At 40.7% G+C, this 25190-nt stretch overlaps 1 protein-coding gene across 4 annotated transcripts in view; it reads left to right on the top strand.

The window, feature by feature from the left end:
* Window positions 1–25190, top strand: part of LARGE1 (LARGE xylosyl- and glucuronyltransferase 1) — a 602000-nt gene that overhangs the window by 309326 nt on the left and 267484 nt on the right. For all 4 annotated transcript variants that reach the window (XM_078147082.1, XM_078147080.1, XM_020982455.2 and 1 more), the window contains one exon: window positions 6994–7117. In XM_078147082.1, coding sequence (XP_078003208.1) covers window positions 6994–7117 — 124 coding nt within the window. The remainder of the gene's footprint in view (window positions 1–6993; window positions 7118–25190) is intronic.

Here is a 25190-nt window from a genome sequence, read left to right as displayed (position 1 = left end):
TTGTTCAGTCATTTTCAGTCATGTCCAACTCTTTGTGACTCCATTTGGGATTTTCTTGGCAGAGATACTGGAGTGGTTTGTGATTTCCTTCTCCACTTATTTTACAGATGAGGAACTTGAGGTAAGCAAAGTTCAATGACTTGCCCAGTTTCACACAGCTAGTAAATGTCTGAGGCCAGATTTGAACTCAGGAAGATAAGTCTTCCTGACTCTAGCCACAGGACTTGATCTACTTGCCACCTAGCTACCTGGGAATGGTAGTTGGAGCCAATGGGGAGTAGACTGTCACAACCACTATGGTAGTATTCATGGGACTATGGTTCTAGGACTAGAAGGGCAGAAGGGGTCAAAGGTACAAGTGTGGTGACAAGGCACCTGATGAGATGTCCAAGTAATAAAGGGAGGAATACTGGGGGCCATTCTGAAATGATGGACCCTGGGAGGTACTCATTAACCAGACCAGTGGTGCCCCAGGGTGGGAGCTCCAGAGATGATACCCTAATGTTCTTTGGGTCTCAGTGTCCAAAAATGAAGGGATTGGATTATATGACCTCAAAAGCCCCTGCCATTTTTGAATCCTGTTGACTGGCTGTTGCATGCCAACGACTGGGGATAGAAATAAAAATGGCAGACAATCTCTGTCCTCATGGAACTTACATTCTAATTGGGGAGTGGTAGATATCTGCTACCTGTATCCAAAAACAAGTGCTTTGTGAGTACTAAAATATCACAGAAAGTGGCGTTGTTCTCAGCACTTACTACAGGACCCATCACCTAATAGACACTCGATGATTACCTGTTGATCGATGGATGGATTAGAAAAATAAAACAAGGGTTCATTTTCTGATGACATATTAGTGAATTTGTTCACACAAGCACTTATTTTTCTTATTCTAGATTATAATAGTGAGAAAGGCAGTAAGTCACCCCTCCTTCCTCTAACACCTCATTATCCTAATACTGCCTTACTTATACTTATTTACTTACTATACTTACTAATACTGTCTGGTGCTTTTCAATTTTCAGGTCTTTCACCTCCATTTGCTTTTACAATTTTCATGACATCTTTTCGAATCAGGCAGGGGAGGGATTGTTTATCCCCATTTTACAGGTAGGGTAAATGCATTAAAAAAATTGATATGATTCTCTTGGTCCTCTAGTTTTCTAATTTCAAAAAAAAAAAAAAACCTTTTATTAGGCCCCAGCTGTATGCCAGGATCCATGCTAGGACCCTAAGATACAAAGACAAACACAACACACTTCCTGTCTTCAAGAAGTTTATATTCTGGTGATAACATTTTTTTTAAAGTGTGCCCAAGATAAATATATGTTAAGTAATTGCAGGTAATCCAAGGTCAGGATGAGTCAATGTGTGGAAACGGGTGTTCATGAAAGCATTCGTCATCACGATCATTAACTCTATTTCTTTGTTTCTCCAGCTCTTAGCACAGTGCTGAGAACATAGTAGACATTTAATACATGCTTATTTATGTAGATGATAACTCCAATTTCTATGGTGCTTTAGTATTTACAAAGCACTTTATTTTTTGATACCATTAGTGCAATCCCAAGACATTTCCCCATTAGAATGTAAGTTTGTTGAGGGCAGATTGTCTCCCTGTTTTTATTTCTGTGCTTGGTGTTTGGGGCAGTGAAGTGGCAAAGTAGATAGAGCGCTGGGCCTGAAGGTCAGGAAGAATCATGTTCCTGAGTGCAAATCTTGGCTGAGACACTTACTAGCTGTATGACTCTGGGAAAGTCACTTCACCCTGTATGCTCAGTTTCCTCATCTGTAAAATGAGTTGAAGAAGGAAATGACAAGCTACTACAGTATCTCTGTCAAGAAAACCCCAAGCGGGGTCATGAGGAGTTGGGCATAACTTAAACAACTCAACAGCTAGGTGTTCAATATTTTAAATTATTCATTCATTTTTAAGTGAGAAGATTGAAGATCAAAAATGTGAAATGACCTGCACATGGTCACTTAGCAAGTATTATGACAGAGCCGGAGCTGCTATCTTCAGCTTCTGACCTTAAAGCCAGTGTCTTCCCCATTATGTTACATAATACCATGGGGCATATAATATCATCTTCTGTATGTGCAACATATGGTACATGGAGGGGAACGGTGTGCCTGGAGGCCAGAGGAGGAGGTTGGAGTTAGCTTGTCTAGAACATTGCCTTTTAGGATTCACACTGTATTTAGCTGGCAATGGGAAGCCACAGACATTTCATTTTTATTAGGTTTTTTGCTTGTTTCTGTCCAGAGGAAAGTTCCCTGGCACATGGGGAAGAAGAGCTGGGCAGGTGTATAAAGAATGTATAGGACAGAGGACAGACTCAGTGGAGGAAGCCCAGTTCAGAGGATACTGAAGGCATATGGCTCATAGATTTAGAGCTGAATAAGACCTGCTTATTCCAAACCTCTCATTTCAGAGATGAAGAAACTGAGTCATGAACCAGATTTGCTTAAGGTGATGCAGGTGGTACTTGACAGAGACAGGATTTGAACCCAGATCTGGTGTTCCTCCCACTCTACCACGAAGCCTGTCAGGATTTAGGTCAGATCTGAAAAGGTAGAGCCGCATGGTTAGGTGATGATTTTAGATGATCTGTCAAAGTCAACAGCTATGACCCCTTATAGTTGGCATTCAGACTTAGTCTTTGAGTAACAAAAAAGTGGGCACGTTTGATAAAGCCTGTCTGAAGCTTCAAACTTACATGTGTCTAGTATTTTAGAGTCTTAAGACTTGGAGTTAGAAGGGACCTTAGAAATAATCCAGTTTAACTTCATTTTTCGGAGCATGCCTGATAGGTATTTGAGTAGGTAGGTAGTAGGTAGGTATGTAGATGATTATTGGATAGATAGATAGTTAGAGTGAGTGAGTGAGCGAGTGAGCATTTATTAAGTATTGACTGTATGCCAGAAACTCTGCCAAGTTCTGGAAATGCAAAAAAATAAAAAATATGATACCTACCCTCAGTGAACTTAAATTCTAATATAGAGATCTAAAAGAGAGCTGGAAGAATTGAGGATGAAAATGGGTCAGAGGGACATGGTGGGAAAATCTGGAGCCAGGAGAGAAGTGAATATAAAAGGTCTGGGAACTTCCTTAAATGAGAGTTCAGGATACCAATCAAAGGAGGGAGCTACAAGGCTGGAGACATCTCCCAAGATGAGGAGGCTGCTGGGACAGAGATGGAACAGTCCAGAGAGCCAGGAGCAGAGCTGAGAGTAGTAAGTTTGAGATTGTTTAAGTGTACTGCCTAGGATTATGTAGTGGAAATGATATGATGCATTGGATGGAGTATTGACCTAAGGAAAACCTGAGTTGAAGTCCCAGTTTTTATATTTATTAGGGTTCTGACAATGGGCAAGTCACTTAAGTTTTCTGAGCTTTAGGCTACTCTCCAATGCTATAAATTTTGGAAAGTTGTAATTAGCATGTGTTGAAGAGGATCTTATATCAATAAAAAGAGGAAGGAAAGGAAAGGAAAGGAGGGCAGGAGGAAGAAAGGAGGAAGAAAGGAAGGAAGGAAGGAAGGAGAACAGGAAGAAGGAAGGAAAGAATTAGTTTTTACTATGTGTCAAGCATTGTCATAATAACTGAGGATATATACATAGATAAAGATATATTTGTGTGTGTATACATATGTGTGTGTGTACACATATGTATTTTTAATGAAATATCCCCCTTTCTCAAAGAGTGCACATTCTAACGTTGGGGACCAGGATGCTGGGGATAGGGGAATGGAAGTCACAGCTCCTTGATATAGACTGGTAAATATCTGGAACTCACACTCTCATTTTTCAGATATCCTATTTCTTCCACTAAACTGCACCACCTCTCATTTTTCTAAGTTTTGCAATAGCCATCTCCTTAGGAGGTCCCAGTTCTTAGTCACTATAAACATCTCACTGTGTTCTCTCCCTTTAGTTTCACCTGGTGCTTGAAATTAAGCCTTCCCTCTGTTGTGGATGAAAAATGCTAGTTGACAAGTACACCCATTTACCTTTATAAATTCTACATAAATGAGACTCTATTATGCCTCCCAAAGGATTGAAGGGAGGTACAGCTGATGCTAAAGGCTAAATAGACCCATCTGTCTTCTCATTGGCTTTCACAAATGTGGATCCCTCCCTGCTGGTGGGGAAGCCACTGGTCTATGGATAAATATGCACTCACCACCCCCTCCCCACAAATTATGGCTAAATTTCACTGACAGCATTCCTCCATATTCTTTGGAAGGAAGCTCAGTAAAGATCAGACTAGCTCTCCTCCCTTCCTCGAAGTGGGGCTGATTAAGCTGCAGTCTGTTTGATGGCAGCACACTTAGACTTGGAGTCCAGTGAGGGAATTCCTAATGTCTTTATCTCACTTAAGTCTGCTGTTCATCTGTTCTTTGTTCTTTGAATGAACAGTTATTCACCTCCTATTATTTGTAAAATATCCTTTCCACCATCCACTCAACTCCTCAACGAACACCTGTTTAGCACCTACTGTTTGTAAAGTGTTGACCATTCCTTCCTCCCTCCCTCCATTCATTGATCCATTCATCTATCCCTTCAACAAACATTTAATGAATACCTATTAGTTGCTAAACATCCAACTGTTTAAGAAGCACTTGTTGAAAACCTACTATTTATAAGACATGAATTTGTCCTGTCATTCAGCAAGCATTTATTGAGCACCTACTGTTTATGATATACCCATCCATCAGTTTCTTTAAAAAAATCACCCATTTTGGAATCTATTGTTTGTAAGTCATTTCTCCATCTACCCATCCATGCATTTATCCCTTAAATGAGCTCTTATTGAGTACTTACTGTTTGTAATAGATTCAGCCCTCCAGGATCTATTCATACAGTGCGTTTATAGGGCACCTGTAGAGCATCTATCCATTCACCCATGTATCCATCCATCTATTCCCCAACTAAAATGTATTGAATAACTGTTGTCTATAAGACATTCACTCAGCTGGCTAGCCATTCGTCAACATGTTCTTATTAAGTATCTACCACATTCAAGACATTGACCCATTCTTCTAGTTTGTCTTCCAATAAACACTTATTGAATGCCTAGTATTTATGAGACATTTGTTCATTTCATCAATAAACATTTACTGAATACTTATAGCATGCAATGTTTGCATTCCTTTATAAGGCATGTATTAAGCACTAGCTGAATGTAGAATACTACTAGAAGCCTGAGAGAAATGTCAAGTTTGGGCAAACTAGTTCTTTCTTGATGGAGCTCACCAATTAACTTTGGCAGGAAGTGAAAGTTATGGAAAGCATTTGAACAAGCTCAACTGATTTACTAAGAGTTTTTATTTCCCTTTCAGAGAGGTACAATCAGAAAAAAAAAACACGCAGACTGCATCCACTAATACATGGAACCAAAAGGCTAGATATGGGATCTTGAAAATAATACATTGCAAATATCCCAAGACTTTACAAAGAGTATTCCATACAACAACTCTCTAGCACAGGTAGCACAATCATTAGGGACACTTTTTTTTTTTCCAGAAGCAGAAGTAAGACCCAGGAAAGTAAAATGGCTTACCCTGGCTATGCAGCTAGTAAACAACAACTACAGCTCAGGTGTGCTCATTCTTTGATATTAGGTGGCACATTTTAAGAAGGACGTTGATAAATTGGAATGAGTCCAAAAGACAACCACCAAAACAATGTGAAGACTAGAAACCATTTCATATGAGAATGAGTTACATTGAAACTAAGGATGTTTGGCCCTGAGAAGAGTAGACTTGGGGGGCTCACGGCAGCTGTGTTCAAGTGTTTAAGGGCTGATGTGTAAATGAGGGGTCAGATTGCCTCTGGAACTAATGGCAGTGGATAAGCATTGCTCAAAAGATGGTTTTGGCTTAATATAAGGACATATTTCTTAACAATCAGAGCTGTCCAAAAGGGAAATCTGCTGTCTCAGGAGGTAATCAGTTCCCCCTCACTAAAGACTTTCAGTGGCAGATGACCACAATGGACACCAGTGTAGGTTTGGCTAGATGGCCTCTGAGGTTTCTTGAAATTCTGAGATTCTAAAATGTTTTGACTGTGTGCAGGGCTCTTTCCACTCCATCGTGCAGAGCCAGAAACAGACCTTAGTTCTCATCTGTCCATTTTATCTATCAGAAGACTAAGTTCCAGAGAGGCAATATATTCAAATGATTATCAGTAGAGTCCAGACCAAGGGTCAGAACTCCTTAATACCTATTCACAATTCTAACATAATAATAGTAATAAATAGTATTTGCGTGGCACCTTAAGATTTTCAAAGAATTGTAAACATGTCATCTCATTTGATCTTCATAATGACCCTGTGAGGGAGGTGTTATTATTATCCCTCTTTACAGATGAGGAAACTGAGGCAAACAGAGATTAAATGACTTGCCCAGGGTCATATAGCTAGTGTCAGAGATAGGATTCAAACTCAGGAATGTCTGACTCCAAGTACAACACTTTATCCTCTGTGCCGTCATAGTTCAACCCATGTTTCTTCCCTTATTGAGGCTTACTTTTACTTACTATCAGTGTAGACATTTGGAAAGAATAAACCATCTCAGAGTGATATACAAACACTGCTATGGCTTGCCTGGACCACAGTTGATGGTTTTGGTTTGGTTTGGTTTGGTTTTTCCTGTAGAAGTTGTTAGCTTCAGAAAATCAATCAGGGTATATTTATTAAGTGACTACTCAGTGCACAACCCTGTGCCCGGTATCTTAGAAACAAACAAACAAACAAAAAAATCCCCTTTCTCCAGGAGATGGTATTCTCTTGATGTGAGCAGGCGATATGTACACACCCAAATTCAAAATGTATGCAAAAGAGGAAAGGAAAGAAGGGACTGAGCATTTCTATGGAGCCTGCTGTGCGCCAGGCACTGTGCTATGTGCTTTTACAAATATTGTCTCATTTGACAATAATAGAGCAAAGATCCTAAGCTCTTCTGCTATTTCCTCCCCACCTCTGACAGACGGAACCCTCTACACTTCCATCTCATCGCTGATGCCATTGCCAAGCAGATCCTGGCCACCCTCTTCCAGACATGGATGGTGCCTGCTGTACGAGTTGACTTCTATGATGCTGATGAACTAAAGGTAAAAGGGAGGAGTGGGAGAGGAGCATGATGGGCCTTGGTAATATATTCCATGAACCTAGTTTGCTCCTTAATTTTGCAGGGCCAACAAGGTAAGCTCAACTGATCATTGAGAATGCCTAGCCGTCCAATCGAGATTTTGTCATGACTTAGTTAGAAATGCCTTTGCCATACTCCTACTCTGATGATCTAGGGGTATAGAAGTATTCCTGCATTCTTGTTTGTTTGTTTGTTTTTAAAGACATTATTTACTTTTAATGTTATTTTCTTTCTAAATTTTGGGTTCCATATTCTCTCTCTCTCTCCCCTTCCCAGCCCTCCCTTGCTCACTTAGAAGGCAAGCAAAACATCAGTTATACAGGTGAAATCATGCAAAGTGCATTTCCAGATTAGCCATATCACAGAAAAGCAAGAAAAATAACCAAAGTAAGAAAATGCTGCCTCAATTTGCACTCAGAGCTCACCAGTCCTCTGTCCGGAGGAAGATAACATTCTTTCCATCATGAGTCCTTTGGAATAGTCTCGGATGATTGTATTGATCAGAATAACCAAGCCTTTCACAGTTGATCATCATTACATCTTTCTGTTACTGTGCACAGTGATCTCCCATTTCTTCTCACTTCGCTTTGAATCGGTTCCTGTAGGTATTGCCATGTTGTTTTGCTTTTTTTCCCCTGAAACCACCCTCCTTGCTGTTTCATATAGCACAATCGTATTTCATCACAATAATGTGCCACAACTTGACTGGCCATTCTTCAACTGATGAGCATCCCTTCAATTTCCAATTCTTTACCACTGCAAAAAGAGCTGCTACATATTTTTGTACTGATAGATTGTTTTCCTTTCCTTTGATCTCTTTGGAGTACAGACCTAGTAGTGGAATTGCTGGGTCAAAGGGTGTGCATGGTTTTATAACCCTTTGGGCAGAGTTCCAAATTGTGCTGCAGGATGATTGGACCAGTTCACAACTCGATCAGTAGTTTATTATTGTACCAATTTTTCTTCATTCTCTCTAACTTGTCATTTCTGGTGGGTATGAGGGGGTTTTAATTTACCTTTCTCTAATCAATACTGATTTAGAGCATTTTTTCATATAACTAGAGATAGCTTTGATTTCTTCTCCTAAAAACTACCTGTTCAAATCTTTTCACCATTTATCAACTGGGAAATGGTTCTTAATTTTACAAATTTGACTCAGTTTGCTGTATATTGAGAAATGAGGCCTTTATCAGAGAAATTTGCCCTTAAATTTTTTTTGATGTTTTTTCATTGTCTGTGATACCTTTTTTAGCAAAATGTAATTTCTCTGCTTATCTCTTTTAATTAGGTCTATTTTTGCTTCTGCTTTATCTGAGGTCATGATTGCTACCTCTCCCTTTTTTACTTCATTTGAAGTATAATAGATTCTGCTTCAGTCCTTTATTTTAACTGTGTCTTTCTGTTTCAAATGTCTCTTATAAAAAACATATTGTTGGATTTTCATTTCTCATCTGTTCTGCTATCTGCTTCTGTTTTATGGGTAAGCTCATCCCATTCACATTCAATTATGATTGATAACTATTTCTCTTTATCCCATTTTGTTCTGATTATCCTTCTCTCTCTCTCTCTCTCTCTCTCTCTCTCTCTCTCTCTCTCTCTCTCTCTCTCTCTCTCTCTCCTCTCTCTCTCTGTCTGTCTGTCTCTCTCTCCCCCCCTTTCCTTTTCTACCTCAAAAGTCTGTTTTGCTTCTGACCATTCCCTCACTTAATCCAGCCTCCCTTTTATATATAAATCTGTGTGTGTGTGTGTATTCTTCTTTCTTTGAACCAATTTCAGAGAGAGTGAGGTTCAAGCATTGAGCCCCCCATTTATCCTTCATTATAAAAGTTCTTTGTGCACCTCTTTTATGTGAGAAAATTTCCCCAATTCTAGCTCTCCCTTCCCTCTTCTCCCAGTGTATCCCCCCTTTCTCATTCTTTTATTTTTTCTTAGAGATTATCCCAATATTATCAACTCCCACCCATGCCCTCTCTCCATGTAAACTCCTAATTGCCTTCCAATGATAAAGTTCTTAGGAGTTGCACATATCATCTTTTCATATAGGCTGCCTCTAATCCACCATCTTGTCTGTGCCCTCTTGTTCCTACATTCTTGAAATCTACATCTATGGAATATGAACTCTGGTAGGTTCTTCTAAGCTTATAAAGCCTGAAGTTGGGACCTGAAGACTGGTCTAGATTCTTCTCTTTTACAAGGACTAGTATAAGTAGGTTAGTGAGAAAGTGATGAATTATTTTTAAGCCACAGTAACTGATGATGCAGTCTGCAGTAGTGAAAATCATATCTACACCAGTGAAATCACGGCTGCTGGAGGTAAGAATTCATGAGTTTCTAGATGCAGAGCTGTAAGGAACCACAGAGACCACATAGTCCAAGTCCCCACGTCTCCACATAAGGAAACTGAGGCCCATATCATACAGCTCATCAGTGTCAGAGGTAGGATCTAAATTCAGGCCCACTGACTCCAGAACTAATGCTTTTCCCAATGTCCTAAGCTGTATTGGAGGAGACCTCAGAAATCGGGTAGTCTGATTTTTCTAGCTCATATTTATATAGTGTTATAAGGCTTACAAAGCATTTATATACATTGATTTGTTTGATACTTGAAGTAACAGGTGAAGGAAGCGCTCTTATTATTCCCATCTTATAAAACATGAAGCTGAGGCTTAGAAATTACATGGCTTGCCTAGGGAGTATCTGAGGCCAGATTTTAAAATGCTTTTTCTCCAACATTTGAATTTCCTTGATAACATCCTTGACAACTGCTCATGTCATTCCTGTTTGTAAGCCTCTGTAACAAGCAGCTGACTACCTCTTGGAACCACACATTTCACTCCTGGGCAGTCCTGACTGTTGAGGGTTTTCCCTCTTCCCTGTTCTCTTCAGCTGAAATAATAACAACTAACATTTAGATGGTACCTACTCTGTACCAGGCACTGGTCTAAGCACGCTACAAACATTACCACATTTGATCCTCACAACAGCCCTAGGAGGTAAGTGCTATTCCTCTCTTCTTTTTACAGATGAAGAAACTGAGGTAAATAGAGGTTACGTGACTTGCTTAGGGTCACTCAGCTAGTCAGTGTCCGGGATTGAATTTGAACACAGGGCTGGGACTCTACCTACTGCACCACCTAGCCACTCTATAAACAAATCTTTATTAGACACCTACTGTGTGCCAGGCATTGTGTCAGGTGCTAGGGTTAGAAAGACAGATAATTAAATGGTCTCAGGTCTCAAAGAGCTTAAGGGGAGAAATATACATTCTTAAAATTATAGACGATAAGTTTATGTACAACATGCTTAATATATTTCTTTATGTCTTTAAAAAAAACCCTTTGATTTAATCAATGTAGGGAACTCCTAGGAATTTCCTGTACTAGTATGAATTGGCACTAAATCTGCAATTCAAAGCTTTCGAGAGTTATCTGGGGATATGCATGACTGGTCCAGGGTCATACAGCTGTATGTTTCTGAGGTGGGATTTGAATCCAGGTCCACATCTTCCTGACTTGAAAGCAAGCTCTCTGTTCATTGTACCCCACTGCCTATGTATAGTATAGATGCAATAAATATAAGGGACTTTTTGGGGGCAGGGGGAGGGATAGTTGGTCCTAGCAGTTTGGAGGTGAGGCGAAGGAGGAATCTAATGGTCTAGTAAGTATATTCCCATTTTCTGCAACCTTACATATATTTGAAGACAGTGATAATGACCTCATTCCTTTCCCTGCAAGTTTTCTCTTTTCCAACTAGTCCCTTCAGTAGATTTTCAAATAATATTAGATTATAAGCCCATTGAGGGCAAGAATGGCTTTGACCCTTTTTTTTTTAATTCCCAATGCTTTTGGCAGTGCTAGTAAGCATTCAGTAACTGCTTCTTGATTAATTAGCATGGCTTTCTATCCCCCGGCGGTTCTCTGCTGGATACATTTCAGCTTTTCATTTTCCTACCTAGGATTCTAGAGGGAAAACTCAACTCGGTAATCCAAATGTGCTCTGCCACCAGAGTCACCCTCCCTTTGCTTCCTGAGGCATTACGCTAACCATTTGATTTTGGGCTGAATCCATCACTAGGTTATGTTTTTTCAAATCATGGAAATAATCCACTTTGTTATTCATAGTTTTATGGAGTGGAAATCCCAGTGCAGTCAGGGTCAGAGGGCATCAATTTAGTTCTCATTACTACCCATATGACCTTGAGTATATCCTTTTGTTTTTCTGTCCTTCATTCCTTTCCTTGGTAGAATGAGGGCACACCACTGACATGCCTCTCGTTCAATAATCGGGTGATCAGATGCCTAGGACTCTGTTTCTGCTGCCTGTTCCACAGACAGCTATGTAAGTTTACATAAATGCTTAGTTTTGTCTGTGGACTCCTTGGGAAAGACTAACAGCCATGCTCAGAAATCTACACCAGTCAGAACTGCTTGGTGAAAACATAATCAAGTCATTATCTTTTCATTGCATGGTCATAAAGTTTTAACTAGATCTGGAGATGCAAACCCGAGCTTTTGGTTTCCCCATATCTCAGGCGCAGAGCTTGATAGAGAAGCTCGGGACGTAGCAGTGGGGGGTTGTTATCGTATTTGGAGTGCCAAGCCAATCTATTCTGAGCAAAAATTGATTAACGCTCTTAAAAAGGGAAAAAACAAAATTTCACAAATTGCTGAGCTAATTAAGGTAAAAGCAAGGCATGCTTCTTACCTCCCAGTATCTCAAACCAACACCACATAGGAAGGAGTGTAAGAAGGGAGGACAACATCTGGCAGAGGAGAATCCCTGTACCTTCTTGCTAATTGCTCTGCTTACTTCCATCTTTACATCCGCTCCAGAACTGCAAAATACACAGTTTGTGGGGTGTGTGTGTGTGTGTGTGTGTGTGTGTGTGTGTGTGTATGCAGAGACAGAGAGGGAGGAGGGGAGGGGAGAAGAGAGGAGGAGAAAGAAGGAGGGAGGGGGAAGAAAGAAAGAATGTGAGAGGGGAGGGAGGGAGAAAGGTAGATATGTGTATTTGTACACACGTATGATATATAGAGAATATAAAACATGTATATACATGTATGTACATATTATATGTGTGTAAAATATATACACATACATATTATTGCTGTCTTTTTTATATCACCTACATTTTCTAATATATCCCACCCCAATCCCTCCTCAAGAGCCATTCATTACCAGAGATTGACACAATGCCTGGCACATGCTTAATAAATGTTGATTGATTGATTGATTGATTGATTGATTGATTGAATAAAGAATGGGGGATGGAGAATTCACCAAAAGTAACTAATATATCAAAATGGTCTAACATATGTTGTATTACTCACCAGAGGCTACCAGGAGGAAGGAGGAAAGTGCCTCCTCCTGTGTCTCAACTTTGGTGTTAATACTCCACAGCATTCAGTTTCTGTACATTATCAGTCAGATAGTGAACATTTAGTGTTTTCTGTGTGCCAGGCACTGTGCTAAATGCTAGCGATATAAAGAAAGGCAAAAATCATCTCTGTCATTAAGGATCTTGTATTAAATGGAGGAGACAACATGTAAACAATTCTTTACATACAAGGTATATACTATGTAAATTGGGGGTTGTCTCTGAGAGAAAGCACTGTCATTAAGGGAGATCAGGAAAGACTTCTTGTAGAAGTTCAGATTTTAGCTGAGTCTTCAAGGAAGCCCTGAGGGAGAGGTGAGGAGGAAGACCATTCCAAGCACGGAATGTAGCCATTTGCAGTCATTGTACATGTCATTTTCCTGGTTGTGCATATATCACTTTGCATTAGTTCACATGTCTTCCCATGATTTTCTACATTTGTTGTATTCATTTATCTATTGTTGTTCAGTTGTTTCTGTCATGTCAGACTCTTCACAACCCCATTTGGGGTTTTCTTAGCAGAGATACTAGAGCAGTTTGCCAGTTCCTTCTCCAGCTCATTTTACAGATGAGGAAACTGAGGCAAACAGAGTGAAGTGACTTGACCAGGTCACATAGCTAGTAAGTATCTGACGTTAGATTTGAATTCATAAAGATGAGTCTTCCTGCCTCCAGGCCTGGTGCTCTATCCTCCATGCCACCTAGCTGCCCTGATTTATCATCTCTTAGAGAACAGTATTGTTCCATTGTATTCCTGTACCATAACCTGTTTTGCCATTCCTGAATTGATGGGCATTCTCATCATTTCCAATTCTTTCCTACTGCACGAAGGGCTACTGTAAACATTTTGATGGATGGGGGGGGCAAGATCAACTTGTAAATTCCTTAATTTACTGACCATCTGGTTCAGTTGAGGAGGCAACATGGTACGTAACAGACAGAGCAAAATCTTAGACTCAAGAGATGTGGATCGATCCCAGTTCCACCTGCACCACTGGCTAGCTCTGTGACCTTAGCCAATGTGCTTTGTTTGTCCATCCCCCTCCTGTGAGATCAAAGGATTGAAAGCTGCTCATGAACCTATCTGCTTCAACTCCCTCATTTTACAGATGGGTAAAGTGAGGCACAGAGAAGTAAAGTGGATTATCCAAGTCATACATCTGATGAGTAGCAGAAGGTGTGAAATAAGGTCCTCTGGTTCAAAACCCAGTGTTCTTTACCTTGTCACATGGTGTTACTCTCATTATTACCCTAGGGATGCAGTTACTTGGACACTTTTAGATATAACGTAAGCATTCAGGAAGGCTTCGTACATAGAATTATAGGAGATAGGTCTAGAGTTGGAAGGTACCTTAGACGTCATCCAGTTCAACCACCAGAATTCAGACAGAAAAAAGTGAAAGAGAGACTACGTAGTCATGAAAGTAGTAAGTGGCAAAGCCAAAATTTAAACCCAGGACCACCAACCTTCTCCGAACTGTATTCTACTATTTTATCCATCATTTTATACAGAACCCATAGAAGGACTGGGCTAGTTGACCCTCTAAATCCAGTTCAGCTTCACTGATTTTCATTTAGTGACGATTAAACAGTGACTACAAATGGACCCACATGAGCTTTCATCCTATCTTCTGTCTCTCCCCTTTTTTTCCCAGTTACTCCCTCCCCTTCAAGAGTGTGCTAATAAATGTTTAACAATCACCCCTCCAGGAGTGTGCTGATAAATGTTTAACAATTATCTCTCTGAAGGAAAAAAATGTGCACAGAACACACTTTGAAGTTTTATCCGCATCATTAGCACTTTCTCCATCACTTTCTTGGCAATCAAAGAAACGATCAAGCCCTTTTCTGTAGCATTTGCTAATTTCCATGGTGTAGCTGGGCAGCTGGGTGGCACCATAGTGCCCTGCCAGAGTCAGGAAGATCTGAGTTCAAATTGGTCATCAGACACTTACTAGCTGTGTGACCCTGGGCAGGTCACTTAACTCCATTTGCCTCAGTTTTCTCATCTGTAAAATGAGTTGGAGAAGGAAATGAGAAACCACTCCAGTATCTTTGCCAAGAAAACCCCAAATGGAATCATGAAGAGTCAGATATGACTGAAAACAACTGAACAGCAACCATCGCAAATGGTGTAAATGCTCACCCAGAAAATGTAACAGTCAGTGTGAGCTGACTCCAGCAAACCCCTGCCCCTCTTCCAGATTTCGTTCTCATGAGTCACAAGATCATAAAGGAGATTTTTGAAGGAGCCTCCAAGGTCATTTAGTTTAATCCTCTCATTTTACAGATGAGGAAACTGAGGCCCAGAGAGCAGGCAATGCCTAAAGTGGCACAGGTAGTGTCACAGGTGTGAATTGAAGAAAGTCCTTTCATTCCCAAGCCAGTGCTGGCACCAGGGAGCCTCTGCTCCCCATAAGGTTGGAGTTACCCAGAGATGTAGTTTTCATCCCAAGGACGTAGTTTCTAGCATCTAGTCGTTGACTACATACCTCAAAGGAGAGACAGTGTAGTCCAATGGATAGTGCTGAAGTTGGAGTTAGGAAAACCTGCGCTCATGTTCTACCTCAGTGACCATCAGTGTGGTCTGAGTAAGTCTCTCGTCCCCTCTGAGGCTCTGGGCCCGTGCTCTGTAAATCTTAAATTACTCTACAAATGTAGAATGTGATTACCATGAGTGACAGCCAAACTAACAGGAAAGGAATATCCTTACAGCTGCAATCCCTGGTGATAGTCTGGAAGCCTGGCTATGGCTACCATTGTCTGTAGAGGCAGCCAGGTATTTGTCTGTAAAGACAAACTTGCTATTTCTTATTCCTGCCCCCCCCCACCTTTATGCATCAGCCTTACCCTCCGAGTTTAATCAAGTATTAAGTACTTACTGTGTGCAAGCAATGCAAATGCTAACACAGACCTTGTAATTCCCTGTCCTTAAGGAAACTATATTATATCCATATCCTTCATTCATTCACTCATTCATTCATTCATCCATTCATTCATTCTTTCATTCAATGAATACTGTGTTCCAGGCATAGTGTCAGGTGCTGGAGGTACAAAGAGGAAAGGAATATAGTCCCTGCCCTCAAGGGGCTCACTTTCAAACTCACCTTTGACTCTTAGAATTCCCAGCATCCTTCTCAGTTTAATTCAATGGCCTCATCAAACACAATGGAATTTCCTGATGTCCTTAGTGCCTTTGTTTCTAGTGCCTGGTCAATTTTATTGTGTGCATATCCTGTATTCTTATATTTGTGTGTGTTTATATGTACATATATATATATATATATATATATATATACACACATATATAATTTATATATATGTGCTGATATGCATGTATATATGTGTGTGTATGCACATAAATATATATATATATAAACATATTTTCTAGTAGGAAACTTGGCATCTATAAACAGATATATATGTATATGTGTCTACAGATGCCAATTTTCTTACTAGAAAGACATGTTTCTCTATAACAGGGTTTGTATTATTCTCGTGTGTAGCAAAGTTCCTGGCACATAGTACATGCACAGTAAATGATGGGTGAAGGATGGAAATAACCAACTAAAACGCCAAATGGAACCTGAAGTCTGAGAATCCAGACAGGTACAAGGTGAAGATTCCATCTCTCTGATGGGTACGCCAGAAGGGAAAGGAATATCTAGTGGGTGACATTGGGAACAGTTAATGTGCAAAGGGGAAATGGAACCATGGAACACAGTCATTAGTTATCACACTGCCTGATGCTGAGAAATGTTCCATAGACCTGGCCGTTTCTTTCTCTGATGACCAAGTCACATTGCCACGTCACTAGCCTTCAAAATGCCTTCTGCTTCCAGTGACTCCTTGCCATATTATACTCTCATTAGATTTAGTCACATTAATGAGGATTGTTGTCTTCTTTAGCCAGCCACACATTCTGATGCTCCAACTCTCTGTGTCCCTGGGATAAGAAAACAGGAATTTATTCACAGAATTAAGCCATGTTTCCATATAGACTCAAGAAAATCTAATGGTACCTTTTATTGTCCCTTCCTCTTTGGGTCTGTTCTGCTTTTCTCCCTTAGGCCAATGATGCAAGATTTTATTCTCATGGCTGCCATGGCATGTATCCATTAGTAAACCCAGCAAAGAATTCCGTCTCTATAGATGACTGTGGAGAAACTTGACAATTGTCAAGTATATGCTTATGTGAGCCTTTGACACATATATTATAGAAGAGATTGGTGCATACTGAGGATTGGATAAGATGGCCTCTTTGGTCACTTTCACCTTGGAGAACACCATGGTATAGAATAAAGAACTCGCAACTCAGAGTGAAGAGAATTTGGCTTCAATTCCACTTAACTCCCTGTGTGACCTAGGTCAAGTTACTCAACTCACTAGGGCTCTGTTTCCTCATCTCTAAAATGAAGGGATTGGTCTAAATGACCTTCAAGGTCCCTTCTAGCTATGATCCCAGGAGTCTATGGGAAAGAAAATCTTTAGATCCCCTACTCATGACAATCTCACACATTCACGTTGTGGGGGGCTATTTGAAACCATCAGATGGCTTGTTTTAAACCTACCAAGCATTCTCTCTCTTGATTTTTGTGATAGGGCCATGTGTGATGCGTATCTTTTCATCTTGCTTCTGCCTGCCTGAAATGGTACCGAGACGGCGAAACCAGCGTGAGCGTGACTCTCAGCTCAGGGACATAAAAGTGGCTCCGATAATGGATGTTTTATGATTAACTTCTCTAGCTGTGGACCCCAATTTAACTCCCTCGCTCTGCAGCCTGGTTTGTGCTCATTACCAACATCAGAAATAGCCTGAAGTGTAATCAGTCAACTTAGGTTACAAAAAACATTGATGATCGACTCCAAAAGGGAAAACCCATGTCACATTTGACTTCCTGTACTGACCCGACTTTGTGCTGGTCTCTGTGGGGCATGAATGGCATTTCCCTTGGTGAACACTAATCTTTCTTTGCCTTAAGCATTCAGGACAAAATGGATCCCCCCTCCCTGCTACGGAGCGGGAACCTGTTAAAAATTGATAACACAGTCAAAGTTTTTTTCTATGCTCCCAGTGGGAGTCTCCTGTGGCTTGGGGAAGAAATGGAACTGTGGTGAGTTGCCCAAAGACTTCTCCCTCTGTTGTACTTCCCTCCGTCTCTTCTAAAAAGCCGTGAATACTCTCCCTTGGTCTAATGTCAGAGGGGAAAGTAGAGTACTCAGAATAACAAACTTTGAGTGCTGAAAGGGACTCAGAAGCCATCTAGACCAACCCACACATAAAAAGAAACCCTATTATAAGAGATACAACAAGTGGTCCTCCAGGTCTGCTTGAAGACCCCCAAGAAGAGAGAGCCTCCAGACAGCCCATTCCACTCTGGGACTCTGGGACAGTTAAAATTATTAGGAAAATTCATTGGGCTGGTAGTCATTATTGTTTTTATTTTTCTCATAGCATCAACCCTAAATAACCTCTTGGCAACTGCCATCCATTGCTTCTGGTTCTGACTCTTAGGGCAATCAGAACAAACTGGATGCCTCCTCCATCTGATAGCTCTTCATATACTTGAAAGGAAGGCTGCCATGTCCTCCCATCTCCAGAGACTTTGCTTCTTCACATTAAACATCCCTAGTTCTTGCAGATATTCTTCATATAGTGTGACATCAAGACCCTTCCTTCTCTGAACACGTTCCAGCTTATCAGCGTTCTCCTTACACTTTGGTGTCCAGAATTCAACCCAATACTCCAGGTCTGCTAAGGTCTGAGCATAGTGGGGCCATGATCTCACTACTCCTCTAAGCCCATCTTAATGCCACCCAAGACTGCATTACCTTTTTTCACTGCTGATGTTTATTGAACTTACAATCTACTAAATCAGTCTTATCTTTTAAGGGCTGTTGTCTAACCACGCCTCTCCCATCTGGTATTTGTGAAGTCGATGTTTTTCTACCGCGTTTGAAGCTTTACATTTATCCCTAGCAAATTTTATCTTACTGCATATAACCCAGGGCTCTAGACTGTCAATATCCTTTCTGGTCCTGAGTCTGTCATCCAGTGTGTTACCTAGCCCTCCCAGCTTTGTATTATCAGCAAATTTAGTGACTTTACCTTCTAGCTTTTTATCCTTTTCATTGATGAAAATATGAAGCAGTATAGGTCTAAACACATATCCCTGAAGGGCTTTGGAAGAGACCACCTACCATATTGACTTTGAACCATTAACAACTATTTTTGGAGTCTGCCTATCCAAGCAATGCTGAATCCTTCTAATTGTATTGTGATTGAATTCACATCTGTACATCTTACAGACACACACACACACACACACACACACATAATGTTAATATAAAGTATTATCAAGAAACCTTCACTACTTGCAGTTAATAAAATGGATTTACCGGATGCTAAAGATAAGTTCAGTGAACTTGTGAACCAGCTACGTAATCCTAAAGATTTTTCACGTCTCTTTGAAAAAGATGAAATTCCAGGGAAAACTATAGAGTTCCAACATATCATCCCAATATCTGCACAGACAGGAGGAGGAATTGAAGAATTAAAGAACTGTCTAAGACTATCCATAGATGAACAATCCAATCAGGAAAATGAAAAGTTCTCTAAAAAACAGTTGCTAAATTTACACAATTCAAAATTATCACATGTTGATCCCTCATCGAAATATGCTAGAATTGAAATAACTGAATGTCATTAAAATGTTATTCATGCTATTAATTAAATTAGATGACCTAGAGTATTATCAAAACCTTTGCCAAAAGTATAGGTTACCTATATTAAGAATATTCCTCTCATCCACTAGTTTAGCAATCCTGTGGAGGGGTGGGTGGGTTGGAGCAGTGTTAATGAAGCTAGTCTGACATGTTATTCATGAATCCATGTGGCTCTTTGTGATCAGTGCTTCCTTTTCTAGATCTTAATTCTTTCTAGAATTTCCCTAAGAACTGAAGTCAAGCTCCTTAGACCATAGTTTACTGAATCTGCTTCCTCTTTTTTTTTAGTTGGGTTAACATTTGCCCTTCTTCAATTTTCCATATATTTTTAATGTTCCCAGTATTGTCCAAAAATAAGCACATTACCTGTCAAGGAGCTAAAACAAAGCAAGACTTGTTAAACATAGGAAGTGCATCTGGTTAGCTGGCCTTCAGCACTTATAGGAGGCTTGCCATCATAGATTTAAAGCTGAAAGGGACCTTAGAGGTCATGTACTTCAATTGCTTCATCCTCCCTTTCTTAATATTTAAAAAAAAATTACCAAACATTTATTTTCTTACCTGCTATTCCTCTGAGCCCCTTCATTTTACAGATATCAAGAGGAAGTAGTGATTTATCCAAGGTCACACAGGTAGTAAGTGACAGATGGGATGGAAAGAAGACACAAAGTTAGGTTTCAGAGTAGGGACTCCCTGTATCACTGCTCAAGAATGATGCTTGCCTCTTCAATGGCAATGATAGCCCTTTGCATTTGGGATAAAATAACTACCTTTTTTTTTTCTTTCCCACATCGCTAGTCTGTCTGGTATCCTTGTCCTCTGCCGGCATCTTCCTCTGGAGTTCCATTTCATTATGAAGCAGACCCACCTTCCGACAAGGCAGCCCACTTTATTTTTAGCAGCTCCATTAGAAATTAGTGTCTCCCACCCCCACGTCCTCCTCTCTCCTCTTTAACTCATCCTTCCTAAAGCCCAGGTCTAGCCATGTCACTCAGCTGCTCAAGAAACCTAAGTAGCCACTTGCTGCTTTTAGCAAAAACACAAAGTCCTCAGCTTGGCATTGAAAACCCTTCATAGTCTGCTTTCAAAGGCTGATTTCCTCCAAGTCCTTTGCCTGGACTCTTCTCCTCCGAAGTTGGCATCCCAGCTCCTGCCTTTGTCTGAGCTCACCTGGAATGCACATCCGTGTGGAGGCTGATGAGACCAACACCACTAGACACTTTCCAGGTCTAAACCTGTGACCCTGTAAGACTCTCTGGGAAGCCCAGTCTCCTTCGAGGCTCAGCTCATCCACGATAACGTTTCTCTGAGGCCAGAACAATTTATTTGTGTTTATTGTTTTTGTTTTTCAGTCTTTGTTATTTCACACAGAACCTTGTACGTGTTAGTGTTGCTGTTCAGTCATGTCAGTTGTATCCGACTCTCTGTGACCCCATTTGGGGTTTTCTTGGCCAGGGAACTGGAATGGCTTGCCACTTTATGGATGAGGTGACTGAGGCAAACAGTGTTAAGTGACTCATTGAGGGCCAGATCTGAACTTGGGAAGATGAGTCTTCTTGAATCCAGGCCCAGAGCTCTATCCACTGAGGCACCTAGCTCCCCTTGCCTTGTACACAGTAGATGATTAATAAATGTTTATTGAAGCAAATTAAATTCAGTTAGAAATATCTTCCTTCTGTTGAGTCAAATTCACTCTTCCCTAAATTCTGTGACTGGTGTTTTGCTCTCTTCCATTAGAATGCCCTTCAAACACTTGATGGCCAATAGCAAATCCTTCCCAGGTGCCCTCTTTTTTCCCAGATAAATAGCATCAGTTCCTTCTTCTGTCTATTAAATTATGTACTGTCCAGCCCTATTACCATTTGGGCTCCCCTTTCTGTCAAAGATCGATTTTGTCTCCTGTGGCTTTATCAACCAGATAGTGTAGATGTGGGCTTAGCAGTACAAAAAAAAGTTGGGCTATTACCTTCTATATTGGCTTTGGAGGAGTGGTACTGGACCTGTGGTTTGCCTGGTGAATCCCAGGGGCTCCCGGTGAGGAACTCCCTCTACCAATGCAAGTCAATATGTGCACTGCTGCTTTTAATTCTTAGCGCCTCGCTGGGGCCCTAAGAGGTGGTGACTTCCTTAGGGTCGTACAACAGGACCTGTCAAAGATGGCATCTGAACCCAGGTCTTCTTGATTCTGAGGCCAGCGCTCTGTGCACCATGATGTCTGCCTCTAATGTGCTTCATCAGTTTGGATTCTCATCTAAAACCCTTTTCTAGTTTTGTTGTTGCTGTTTATTTGGGTCAGTTTGTTTTGCTTGGCTTTTCATACATGAACCGCTGTGAAGCCAGGTCTCCACAACCCTGTAATTTGGCTGCTGGACATGTTTGTGTGTGTGTTTAACCTAAGTAGAGGAGTTTACATCTATTCCAATTTGATTTAATCCTATCAATTTGGGCTCATCTTTTCAGCCTGTCAAAATCGTTTGGATTCTGATTCTGTCATCAGACATATTACTTATCCTTCCCAGATTTGTGCTATCCATAAATTTGATAAGCAAGCCTTCTGTATCCCCATCCAATTCCTGGAGGAGAGGGGAGAAAAAAAAAAGAAAAAAAACCCAAACAGACAGAACCTGATAGGGCGAGGAAAGGGACCTGCCTGCAGCACACAGCTGGAGAATCTGTTCTAATTTGGCATTGATCCATAAATCAATACTCATTGTATATTGTTGCTCCACTAGCTATAAATCCCCATAGCTATATTATCATCCAGCATGCATTTATCCATCTTATTCACCACAGTGTCATGAGAGAGTTCATCAGATACACTTTTGTGGGTGGCACATTGAATATCATGGCCGACTTTGACTCAGACTGACCCAAGTTCAAATCCTGCCTCAGACACCAACTAGCAATGTCGCTTCACCTCTGTCTGCCTCAGTTTCTATATCTGTAAAATGTGGATAATAATAGCACCTACCTCCCAGGATTGTTGTGAAGATCTAATGAGATCATGTCTGTAAAGTGCTTTGCAAGCCTTAGCTATTATTAATATTGTGAATATGATTCTACTTAGATTTTTCGGAACCTCATTTTCCTTCCCTAGCCAGTTTGGCTAGAACTGAGAGTGGGTGAAGGTGAACAGAGTGTAATAAGGCTGGAAAGAAAGGATGAGGCCAAGTTGTGGTAGAAAGGATTGATTATTCTACCATGGGTTGGACCAATTGATCTCCCAGGACTCTTCCTTCTTGGTAATTCCTTGAGTCATCTTGGTAGAAGTGAGCCTACCATTGTATTAGATGGCCTCCAAATGAAATAGGCAGCTAATCAGTGTCTGTCTGTCTGTCTGTCTGTCTTCCTCTCTCCTCTCTCCTCTCCCCTCTCTGTGTCTCTGTCTCTCTCTCCTCTCTATCTCTGTGTCTCTGTCTCTGTCTCTCTCTCTGTAATAAGACTTGCAAAATGTACAGTGAAGTAAATTGAATCATGTTATAAACATAGTCTTGAGGAGGCCTTTGGAAGCTCAGAAATGATCTCAAAGCTTGATTTAGCTCCATGACTCCAGTGTTGGAGAACTTGTGTTTCAAGAAGTATTGTTTTGTGATTTAAAAAAAAAATAAGATTAAGCCAGATTCTCTCTCTGGGAATTTAGTATCTATTAATGGATAGGTTTCAACTTCTTCCAAATTAAGAGGAGCAGTTGCCAGCAAAAATCCCTATTCCCATCACCCCAGGGGTGAAATGCACAGTAGGAAAATGGATATGATTAGCTCTAATTAACAGATATCTGACTTCTAAGCTGAAAATTAAAAAAAAATAACAAAATAAAAAGCTAGTCTGGCCAGCAGATGGGAAAATCAAACATAAAACTGTAGATTTCCTGAGTGGGAAGGAGCTTCGTAGGTCATCTGGTTGAACTCGTCCTTGGCCAAGAATCTCTTCTACAGCATCCCTAATAAGGGATTGCCTGGCCTCTGCTTGCAGATGCCCACAGTTACTCATGCCTCCTGCCCCAAATAGTAACTATTTAGTCTGGATATGTTCTGTGCGTCCCCTAGGTGTCCGTGTTGTCTCTGACAGTAGATTCTTAGCCCCTTGAGGGCGGTCTGACTGTCCTTTGCCTCTTTTTGTATCCCCAGTGTTTAGCATAGTGCCCGGCATATAGCAGGCACTGTGCGTATTGCATATATTGATTGATTTTTGTTTACTCCATTGGATACGAAGCTCCTTGATGGCAGGAACTCTCTTTGGCCTCTTTTTAGCCTAATACCTGACACATAGTAGGTGCTTCATGAGTGTTTTGTTGATGGATGGATTGATAGAATGGAAGCTTCTTGAGGGCAGGGACAGTTTCACTCGTCTTCATATTCTCCAGCACTTAGCACTGCATCCAGCACCTAGTAGGTTCTTAATACTCAAGTGTTTACTTCTTATTTAGTTGACTGATAGGGATTGGAGACAAAATTAATAACCTTATGAGGTATCTGTTTGATTTTTTACTTTGTTTTGGTTTTTGTTTTTTCCTTGAAATCAGCTAAATTCTGCCTTTCTATGACTTTTATCCCAGTGTCCCTGGTTATATCTTTTGATGCCAAGCAGATGATGAATGCCTCTTCTCCATGACATGCAAATGGACAGGTCTTTACTCATTGTGCGCTATGTGCTGACTGTTATGGGAGATGGGGGCTCAGAGAGGGCCTGGCAGAGGGGGAAGGAATGGGATTTGAAGTGAAATCTTCCTTCAGATACTCATTAATTGTGTGGCCTTGGACAAGTCACCTAAATATACCATGCCCCATTTTCTTCATTTGTAAGAGAGAATTATTGGATTTGGAGGGCTCCCGGGTCCCTCCTGGCTCTGAATCTATGATTCTATGAACTATGCTAAGTTCTCTAACCATAAGAAGCAGCTGGTACAGAGGTTAAGTAAGTACTAAACCAGAGTCTGTGATGTGGACAAAATGGGCAGTAGAGGTCATATTACATACACATACATACATACATATATGTATGTATCTATATCTCAGCTATGTGGCTCGGTGGATAGAGCACTAGACTTAGAATCAGAAAGACTCATCTTCCTGAGTTCAAATCTGTCCTCAGATACTTATGAGATGTGTGACCCTGGGCAAGTCAGTTAACCCTGTTTGCTTCAGTTTCCCCATCTGTAAAATGAGCCAAAGAATGACATGGAAAACCACTCCAGTATCTGTGCCGAGAAAACCCTAAGTGAGGTCAAGAAGAGTCAGACACGACTGAAATAATTCTCTGTGTGTGTATATAAAATCACATATACACAGATATATGCATTAAAGCACCTACCATATCTCAGACTCTAAGGATCCAGAGACAAAAATGAGAACTCACCCTCAGGGAGTTTCCACATGATTTGGGGAGACACCATATAGTTCTACAAGAATATGTAAAATAAATACATGATTACAAGACAGATTAGGGTAGGGAATAAACAACAGCTGGGATCAGGAAAAGTCTCAAGCTGAAGGTGCCCTTTGAGGTCATCTTTGGAGGACACCAGAGATCCCAAGATGGGGTGATGAGGACGAAGGTCATTCCGTGCATGGGAGGGAAGCCTGTGCAAAGACAGAAAAGAGATGGAGTATTGTTTGTCTGGAACACAGGAAGACTGATTGGGTTGGACTATAGATATGAGTAGAGGAAAGATTATTAATCTGGAGTCTATGAACATTTCATTTGCTTTTTTTTTGAGAACTATATTTCAATATAATAATTTTCCTTTGTGATCCTATATATTTTGTTTTATTCATTTAAAAACATTATTCTAGGTGTACGTTTGTAGGTTCCACCAGATTTTCAAAGGCTGATGGGACACAAGAGAACGTTAATAAAGGCTGGGCTACAGTAGTCCAGGGAAGCTTCCTGTAGGAGGTGGCTGTCCATGTGGGTCATAAAAGATGTGCTGAAT

Source organism: Phascolarctos cinereus, unplaced genomic scaffold (genome assembly GCF_003287225.1).
Source record: "Phascolarctos cinereus isolate Bilbo 61053 unplaced genomic scaffold, phaCin_HiC Scaffold_1;HRSCAF=81, whole genome shotgun sequence".
Classification (NCBI taxonomy): domain Eukaryota; kingdom Metazoa; phylum Chordata; class Mammalia; order Diprotodontia; family Phascolarctidae; genus Phascolarctos; species Phascolarctos cinereus.
Note: the sequence above shows the minus strand (reverse complement) of the source record. Positions and strands in the feature narration are given on the sequence as shown.